The following is a 10,260-nucleotide window of genomic DNA, read 5'->3' as shown; positions in this document are numbered from 1 at the left end:
TCACTGGTGGATGGTTCTGAATCATCCCATTGAGCATGTAGAGCCTTTTTCTTGAAGAACCTCTTCTTTGGTTCCTCAATTTTGGATTTTCTTTTTAGGAGAGGACAGTCACGTCTTACATGAGTTGGCTTGTTGCATTGATAGCACATAGTCTCTTCTTTTTTATCTTGTTTTTCTTTGAGCTTTTTGGAAAACCTGTCCTTTCTCATGAAGCGTTGGAATCTTCGGGTAAGAAGAGCATTTTCAGAATCTTTTTCTGAATCATCATCCTCTGAGAGAGTTGGGAAGGCAAGATTTTTCTGTGTAGGTTGTTCTTCTTCCCTTCTTTCTTTCATATAGACTTCATAGGCCATAAGATTGCCTATTAAGTCATCCAGAGTAAGCTTGGAAAGATCTTGGGCTTCTTCTATAGCTGTAGTCTTTTTCTCCCAGTCAGTTGTGAGAGATCTCAAGATCTTTTTTACTTTATCAGTGTGGGAATGAGTTTCTCCCAGAGATTTAAGATCATTGGTGATATTGGTGAATCTAGTGAACATTTCAGTAATGGTTTCATCTTTGATCATCTTGAACAGTTCGTATTTTTGAACCAATGATGAGATCTTAGCTTCTTTTACTCTGTTTGTTCCCTCATGAATAACTTCCAGAGAATGCCAAATATCATGAGCAGAATCACAAATGGATATTCTGTTAAATTCATTTTGGTCTATGGCACAGTATAGATCATTCATGGCTTTTGCATTTAAGTTTGTCATTTTTCTTTCTTCATCAGTCCATGAAGAGTAGTCTGATGTAGGAGAAGAATATGGACATTCTACAATTTTCCATACAGCAAAATCTACAGACTTAAGAAATATGGTCATTCTACATTTCCAGTAGCCATAGTTAGTGCCATTAAAAAAAGGAGGGGGAGATGAGTGTTGACCTTCAATATCACGAGCATAAGAAGTTGATGCCATTTTTGTGCCGGAAGACTTGTTATGTCGAAACCAGCAGAACCTGCTCTGATACCAAATGAAATTCCACTAGAAGGGGGGTGAATAGTGAAATACGATGCAGATCGATAAAATAAAAAATAAGGCAATAAGGCACAACACAATAAACACAGGATTTATACTGGTTCGGCCGAGTTACTGACCTACATCCAGTCCCCAAGTAAAACACTTGAGCCTTCCACTATAACATTTGAGTCACCGGATAAATAGTACAACACCCTCTTCCTCAGAGGTCTACTTCTCTCAACAGAGAAGGGAAACACCCTCTTCCTCAGAGGTCTACTTCTCTCAACAGAGAAGGAAAACACCCTCTTCCTCAAAGGTTTACTTCTCTCAACAGAGAAGGGAAACACCCTATTTCACAGAGGTCTACTTCTCTCAACAGAGAAGGGATACAACAGAGATCAGAAAGTTACAATACTTTCCTATAGAACCTTCAAAATGATATGCAGAGTATGAATGCATGTATGAAGATTCTCAGAATGATCTTTTTCTTTTCTTACACACTCTTGTATTTTTCTGAGAGCTTTTCTTGACTTTTTCTCTTTCTTTTTCTCTTTCTTTTTCTAAGCTCTTTTTTCAGAGTGTCAAGCAGGAATTTTTCTCGTTGAAAGCTTGCTTGTATTTTCACACTGTTCTGTTTGTATATATAGTCTTTAGAAAACTAGTCGTTGTCTTTTTGAAATGATTGTCCTTTTGGGATATGAGAAGTCAGGTCATTTCAAAAACAACTTAATGTGAAAAGATAAGTGTACTATATTGCTTTTTCAAAAAGTCTTCTTTCCATACGAAGCATTTTTGGAGTACACTATTCGTTGGTGTATTTTAAAATGAGTTATTCTTTGTATTAGGTCTTTTCTCATAATAAATGTTCTGTAGTATTTTTGAACGTTGAAGTGTAGTTTATCATGTAGTTTTGTCTTTATTCTAATTAATGATTTGAGGTACATAAGTACTTCTTTACTTTAAATGAGTGTAAGTATAATAAATGCTTTGAGATATTTATTTGTACATAGTCATGTCAAGAGTTTTCTTTATGTTGTGTTTTTCAAAGTCTACAAAGAGAATGAAGACTTTAAACAAGTCGACATTCTTGAGAAGGATATCAACAAGGATTTCTTACAGGAGGTATTTAATGCTATACAAAGAGAATGATGACTTCAAGTAAGTCGACATTCTATGGTTTTGTAAAAAGGTAATTAGAGTCTTTTCAAAACATATTATATTTGTATTTTATGTTTATGAGTAAGTCGACATTCTATGGGTTTGTAAAAAAGTAACTAAAGTCTTTTCAACATATATTATATTTGTATTTTATGTTTATGAGTAAGTCGACATTCTATGGGTTTGTAAAAAAGTAACTAAAGTCTTTTCAACATATATTATATTTATATTTAATGTTTATGAGTAAGTCGACATTCTTGAGTGTGGGTTTTATTTATAAATAAATAGTCATTTCTGAAATGCTTTTTGAGGTGACATTTAATGCTTAAAGAAATAAATGGTCATTTCTTATTTTAATAAAATAATATTTATTTTCTCAAATCGTCAATTCTAAAATGAATGGTTGTGAAGTACACTAAATGCTTGAGTAATACTTATATTACAAATAATCATTTCTCAAATAAATGCTTGTGTATTATCTTTTCATAATTTGTCTTTTCTTACATAAATGTTTATGTATTATGAACCAAAATTTCTTACGTAAATGTTTGTGTATTATGAACTAATGCATTTTGTCTTTTCTTACATAAATGCTTATGTATTATGAACCAATACATATTTTCACATTTTGTCTTTTCTTACATAAATGCTTATGTATTATGAACCAATGCATCTTTTCACATTTTGTCTTTTCTTCATAAATGCTTATGTATTATGAACCAAAATTTCTTACGTAAATGTGTATTATGAACTAATGCATTTTGTCTTTTCTTACATAAATGCTTATGTATTATGAACCAATACATCTTTTCACATTTTGTCTTTTCTTACATAAATGCTTATGTATTATGAACCAATGCATCTTTTCACATTTTGTCTTTTCTTCATAAATACTTATGTATTATGAACCAAAATTTCTTACGTAAATGTGTATTATGAATTAATTCATTTTGTCTTTTTCTTTCATATTTGAAATCATTAGCTTTTATATCTTTTCAAGTTGTCTTTTTTATAAATGCATGTTAGAAGGTACAATTAATGCTTTTGAAATCATGAGCTATTATATCATGTCAAAATGTCTTTTTCATAAATGCTTGTAAGAAAGTAAAATTAATACTTTTGAAATCATGAGCTATTATATCTTGTCAAAATGTCTTTTTCATAAATGCTTGTAGGAAGTACAATGATTTGTTTCAAAAAGGTGATTTTGAAATGCTACAATATAATAACGTATCCTTTTATGAAAGCTTAACTTTTTGTAAATAAATGACTTGTATGATTTCAAAGCATATAATCTAATATGAAATATGCATGCTTCTGAAGGTTCTGTTACATATGACTCTAAAGAAGAAAAAAGTCTTCATCTTGAGGAAGCTGATCTTCTTGGATAATCTTTATGAATGTATGGCCCATCAAGCTTTTTCTTCAAAGTAGTATGATTGCATCAAATAGTTGCACTTGATCAAGTTGTCTTCACTCTTCTTAAGTGAAATAACCTTGCATCAAATACTCGTTAAATACATAGCACATCATATCCAGTCATAATATAACATATTCAGTTTCACATATGAAAGCATATCATATTTATCATATCTCATGAAAGCATATCATGTATTTATCATGTATCATATATATGCATCATGAAAGCATATCATATTTATCATGTATCATCAAAACATAGTTTCTCAACAGATGCCACTACATATTGACAAATTTGGGGAGGATGACGTGGATATTAGCTCCAAGAAAGGTGCTGTAGTGCGGATTCTTAAAAAGACATTTACTGATTTCCTTTACTAAGGTATGTTTCAGCATGTTTGTTTCATTCTTGGTGGGAAAGGATTACACATCAGAATTGCCAAACTCAACACTTTCTCATAAAAGTTGCATGAAACAAGCCAGGCCTGTGAGATTTCTTGAAGGGGGTGTTTGTTACACATCCACCCAGGGGAAGATACTTTCCCTTGAAAATGATTCTTAGGCCGTGAAGTACTTCCCCAGGTATGAGGTGTGAACCCCTTTTCACATGAGGTGTGTATGAAACTCTAGATACCTTAGTAACTTAAACTTTAGAGTTCTATGAAAGTCCACTTGTTACACTAGTTAGAATCTAAGGGTAAATATCCATTCATGGTTCTCCAAAAACACTGGCTACCTATGTCACATGGATACAGCTGCGGATACCGAGATATGCTATTTTGTGAAAATTTCAATGTGACGTGTATATAAGCGGATTTGTAATAAGAGTCAAAATGAACTATCCGTATGACAGCTGGGTAACACTCACTGTAATTATCTTCTTGCAGAAACATTTCAACAGCCTTAGAAATAACAGAGCATCCATTGATGTGAAGCGTATACCAAAGAACATCTCTATGCAGGGCAACATCCAAGAACATTAACAGCCTATAGGTATAGGTACAGGAGATCCTTTCACCAGAAGTCAATACAAGAACAAGCACCACCTTTGAAATGGTGAAAACGCACACGATCTCTTGCAATTATTTCTCTTTGAAAGACACTGGAGACATGTTTCATAAATGTATGACAGTCTGAACAAAATCTTAGGTTTTTCATGATGTGTATGGTAGTCCCAGATTTTGTACTGATCAATCCCAGAGAAATAGCCAACTTCTCACTATGATGAGCCACTACAGCCTCTTTAGTCTCATCTTCAATGTCAAAACAAACTGCTGAAGCATCTGGTGAATAACCCTCAGATTTCAGTCGTTCAAACATCTTACCTAATGTAGCATAGATTAACTCAGATTGTTGGTGTCTTGTATCTCCTGCAACAAATTCATGAATGAGGCCATCTAGGTTTATTGATGTACATCCGGGAGTCTTTCTAACTCCTTTCTCCTTCATGGCTTGTCTTACCTCTGCAACTTTGTCCCATCTTCCGGCCATGGAATAAATATTCGATAAAACCACGTATCTTCCACCATCATTTGGCTCTAGTTCCACCAGATGCTTTCCGATGCGTTCCCCCATTTCAACATCACCATGGATTCTGCAGGCATTCGCGAGTATTCCCCATATAACTGCATCAGGCTTCATTGGCATAGTTTCAGCAATCTCTTCTGCTTCAGTCAAAAGACCAGCTCTACCAAGAAGATCCATCATGCAACCATAGTGCTCAAGTTTCGGTTCAATATTATATTTCTCTTTCATAAGACTAAAATGCTTTCTTCCCTCATCCACCATGCGAGCATGAGCACAAGCATTAAGAATGCTAATGAAGGTTATAGCATCAGGGATGGCTCCAGCATTTTCCATTTCGAGGAAAAGATCAATCGCCATTCTAGCTTTCCCATGCATCGCAAGACCAGCAATCATGGAGTTCCATAAAGGCGTCACCTTCTGAGGACTGTCTCTGAAGACTTCGAACGCCTGTTCAATGCTACCACATTTTGCATACATGTTGATTAAGCCAGTACTCAGTTTCGCGTCCAATTTGATGTTGTTCCTCTGAATGTATGCATGGATCCACCTCCCCTGATCCAGATCACCCAAACTAGCACAAGCTGAAAGCACCCCAACGAGGACTCCACCGTCTGGATTCACATCATTTCTTTGCATCTCACGAAAGAGACCCAACACTTCCTTAAACCGATTTGCTTGAAGGTAACCCGTGATCATTGCAGTCCACGAGACGACATCACGACGGGGCATACCATCAAAAAATCTCCGAGCAGATTCCATATCACCATAAGAAGCATACCCATCAATCATCGCCGTCCAAGTAACAATGTTCCTCTCAGGCATTTCATCAAACAGCTGCCGTGCGGATTGAAGATCCCCATTCTCCACATACCCAGCAATCAAAGCCGTCCAAGAAACAACATCCGGTTGAGGCATTTCAACAAACAGTTGGCGTGCACACCCCAGACATCCGCATTTAGCATACATATCGATCAACCCATTGCGCGCATAAACATCAAACCCAAACCCAAGTTTCAAAACATGAGCATGGATCCCTCTCCCTTCCTCCAATGCAGGAACCATGGAGCACGCCTTGATTACGATCGGAAACGTGTAGCAGTCGGGCGGCTTGCCGGATTCTCGAAGAAATCGGCAATACAACAATATAGATTCACGGGGTGTTTGGCCGAGAGCGTAACCTCTCATCAATGAGTTCCAGGCGAAGGTGGTGATATTGGGGGCGAAGTGGTCGACGAGGGATCTGGCGACGGCGAGGTGGCCCGAATCCGAGAGGGAGCAGAAGGAGACCAGCTGGTTGAACGCCGTCGGGTGGTGGATGAGGCCGTTTACGACGAGGTGGGCGTGGATCTGGCGGAACTCGCGCATGTTGGTGCAGAGTTGGAGGAGGGAGAGGCTGCTGCTCCATGGGAGGGAACGGCCACTACGACTACGAGGGGGTCGTCTGGGTGTGGGCTTCGCGGAGGTCGGTGGTTCGACCGTTGGGAGCGAACAAACGGCCAACATCCGGCCGTCTAAGTCCAACGTTTATGTCATGAACGTTTCGACGAGCGCGCTTGGCTCTTGACCTTTCAAAGGAATGGGCAATGGGCTGACTGGCCGGACTCGACCCGATCCGAACCCATTTATATGATTCGGTTAATTTATTAACAGATCGGGTTGTGACTCAGTTTTAACCGAGTCCGGGTCTCAAAGTCATCCGATCATCAAGGGATGTCAATCGACGAATCCAAATCTGATTAGTCAGATTCGGTAAAAGCGAAAAAACAAAGAGAATTGATTACTTGGTTTTAATTGAATCTTTATCTAGGGGTGTCAACAGGTCAGATTGGTTAGGACTCAGGTGAGTCCGAACCTGGATCTTTGAGGTGCTGGTACTGGGTCTGGACCTAGTCCAATTGGATCCACCATAAGAAAAATGATACTCGAGACCTATAAAGATTACATAAACCATACCCGGTCCATACCTGATATATATATATACATTGAAAGATCATGGTGTTCTTAATCGCAACTCCGGTTGTCTGGTATGAAATTTCACAAACCATATCTGGCTCTATACACTAATCAGTTTCTATGGTTCCGACCCAGATCCTAACCGGCCATTTTTCTTTATCACGAAACCTTGACCCTAAAGGATTTGGTATGGGCCGGGTCCAAGTTAAACCCAGCTCATTGACACCCTTTTCTCTATCTCAAAGACAGTTGATCACCTAGGGATGACAACGGGTCGAATGTTGGAAGTTTTAATTGAATCTGTATCTCAAAGTCAGTCAAGGATGTTATCCAACATCTGATCCGAATATCCAACTCTGATTATTTAGTAAAAAAGATAAAGGAATCTTGCTGGTATTAGATTTAAGATTTAATAACCAAATTTTATCGATATTCAAGTCCAATTATATGAATTTAATAGGATTCAGTATTTTCATTTTCACATCCGAATCTGACTCCAACTCTAATTAGCCAATATCCGATTAGTGGAATATAGTATTTGGCTACATCCAACCCAAATCCAAACCATTTACATCCTTACCATCAACCGGCTCATTAAATCAAGGGGTCTTGCTGGTCCGGTTAGGATATCATCACAACACTTGAAAAATAAATGCCTTTCAAAAACCACTTGAAAAGTAACAAACTACTAACCATATTTGGAAATTAACAAATCAATAAAAACATGTAGATCATGTAGAAAGCAGAAAACCAAGAAAATCAAACTAAATTGTTATTCCAGACAAGATCAAATTTTATCTTATCATACATTGCAAAAGCATTAATGAGAGTTATAAAACAACAATAGAAAAACAAATTTCACATATAAATAAATTTTAGTCAAAATCCAAACAATCCATTACTTATTTTCATAATGTATGAGAAAATTATACGAGATTCAAGAAAATATCTTGAGCAAATTGCTAGTGTTATAACAGAAAACACATGTCAGTTTTAATCATATAAGAAATACATAAATTGAGACCAAAACCGCCCAAAAATCACACCAAAATCATAGTCAGGAATCTCGATTTAAAACACTTTGAAAAAAAGAAGAAGATATTCCATGTTTTTAAAAAATCAGCAAAAAATTCATTTCGAGGGAAACATTCGGAAAACTATATTTAGCAAATACTTTTCAAAAAACTCGATTATGGATTTAATTTTATTGGATCTCGGGTTTGGATCACAATTGGTCTTGAATTTGAATCCCATGCTTCTTATATGCTAACTTGATTTTCAGAGAAAAATCTCATATATATGTCAATTTCTTTGATTTTGTTTTAGACAATTAAAAAAAGAATTAAATTTATCTATTTGACAATTTTTTTGTAACTCATTTTTTTTGTCCCGTTTCCCTTATTTCTTACCATGTTCCCAACACTCCTTTTCGATTACAATTCCAGCATATACTCAAATTTAAACTTCTACATTCACATATATTCCAATTTAGATAACATGCAAAACCGAACACTTCCATAGTTCGATGTTATTCGACCAAGGCTATTCAGTTGGCCTGGTAAATTTAAAGGCTATATTTTTTAACTTTTATATCACCATAAGTTAAAAATACAGCGGTAAACCGAACGCATCATAATTTAAATATATAAATATCAGTTAGCGAATTTATCAAGGAAACATCACTATAAAATTTAGTACACCACCAATATCTGACAAAGTGCACAAGGGATGAACCATCAACCATGCATCCCTTAACCTAAACGACCAAAGAAGTGGGCGGTCATGGTTGGTTCCCAGAACTCCACAAATCAAATCAACCAATCACAAAACAGATATTGATTTCATTGGATAAGGACAGCAGGGTCCACAACCCCTCTGCTGCCCATATAAATTGCACCAGCAGGGCTCACCCTTCAAGCACCCAGCTCACTCCACTCCCCTAGCACCAACCCACTAAGTACATCCCTTCCTTTCAAGAAAAAGATGGCCACCATGGCTCTCTCCTCCCCTACCTTTGCCGGCCGGGCAGTAAACCTCTCCCCCTCCACCTCTGATCTCATCGGCGAGGGCCGCGTCACCATGAGGAAGACCGTGGCCAAGCCCAAGCCCGTCTCCTCCGGCAGCCCATGGTACGGCCCCGACCGAGTCAAGTATCTCGGTCCCTTCTCTGGTGATGCCCCTTCCTACCTCAGCGGTGAATTCCCCGGTGACTACGGCTGGGACACCGCCGGTCTCTCGGCCGACCCGGAGACCTTTGCCAAGAACAGGGAGCTTGAGGTGATCCATGCTAGGTGGGCTATGTTGGGTGCCCTCGGCTGCGTCTTCCCCGAGCTGCTTGCTAGGAACGGAGTCAAGTTCGGTGAGGCTGTATGGTTCAAGGCTGGGGCTCAGATCTTCAGTGAGGGAGGCCTTGACTATCTGGGCAACCCCAGCCTGATCCACGCTCAGAGCATCTTGGCCATCTGGGCCACGCAGGTCATACTCATGGGTGCGGTCGAGGGGTACCGCATTGCCGGTGGTCCTCTTGGCGAGGTGACCGACCCGCTTTACCCAGGTGGCAGCTTTGACCCACTGGGTCTGGCTGACGACCCCGAAGCCTTCGCGGAGTTGAAGGTGAAGGAGATCAAGAACGGCAGGCTTGCTATGTTCTCCATGTTCGGCTTCTTCGTTCAGGCCATTGTGACCGGAAAGGGTCCGTTGGAGAACCTGGCGGACCACTTGGCCGATCCAGTCAACAACAATGCATGGGCCTACGCTACCAACTTCGTCCCCGGGAAGTGAACTCCTTGAGAAGATTGTAAAAAGTTTGTAAATGCTAAACAATTGTGATCTTTCCAATGTGTAAAATGTACTGTGCTACTGAAAAAACGCCATTTTATTTGTCTTTGGTATTAGATTAGAAGTCCAATGAAAAAAAAACCTTGGAAGGCAAAATCCTCTGCAAACTGTTTGGTTTCTATATATATTGAAGTGAACTGTTGTATCCAATCTGTATTGTTTGGATTCTGCATGAAACGGGCATGGGAATTATTATTTGTATTGTAACAAGACGTGGCCTTACGGTGAAAGGTACTAAAATCCTACAAATAATGCGTCCATGGCTGATGGCTCTACTTTGGCATAGCTAGTCTTCTAGAAACTAAATTATAGCAGTTGGTGATGACTACAAACTAGAAAAAACAAAGAAAAACTGGCTAGGTTATTC

General features: G+C 38.4%; 1 protein-coding gene and 1 pseudogene across 2 annotated transcripts; one reads left to right on the top strand and one right to left on the bottom strand.

Annotated features, from left to right (window-relative positions):
• Window positions 1-4,480: 4,480 nt before the first annotated feature.
• Window positions 4,481-6,638, bottom strand: LOC149831988 (pentatricopeptide repeat-containing protein At5g66520 pseudogene; annotated as a pseudogene). The gene has a single exon (XR_016433071.1). The product of XR_016433071.1 is annotated as a pentatricopeptide repeat-containing protein At5g66520 pseudogene (transcript).
• A 2,337-nt stretch (window positions 6,639-8,975) lies between these two features.
• Window positions 8,976-10,043, top strand: LOC149831987 (chlorophyll a-b binding protein 3C, chloroplastic-like). Its single transcript, XM_090014249.1, has one exon. It carries the CDS (start codon window positions 9,039-9,041, stop codon window positions 9,834-9,836), a length of 798 nt encoding a protein of 265 aa, XP_089870375.1. The 5' UTR covers window positions 8,976-9,038; the 3' UTR covers window positions 9,837-10,043.
• Window positions 10,044-10,260: the final 217 nt, after the last annotated feature.

Source organism: Nuphar pumila, chromosome 7 (genome assembly GCF_984573655.1).
Source record: "Nuphar pumila chromosome 7, dmNupPumi1.hap1.1, whole genome shotgun sequence".
Taxonomy (NCBI): Eukaryota; Viridiplantae; Streptophyta; class Magnoliopsida; order Nymphaeales; family Nymphaeaceae; genus Nuphar; species Nuphar pumila.
The sequence above is the reverse complement of the archived record's forward strand: the minus strand, read 5'-3'. Positions and strand labels throughout refer to the sequence as shown.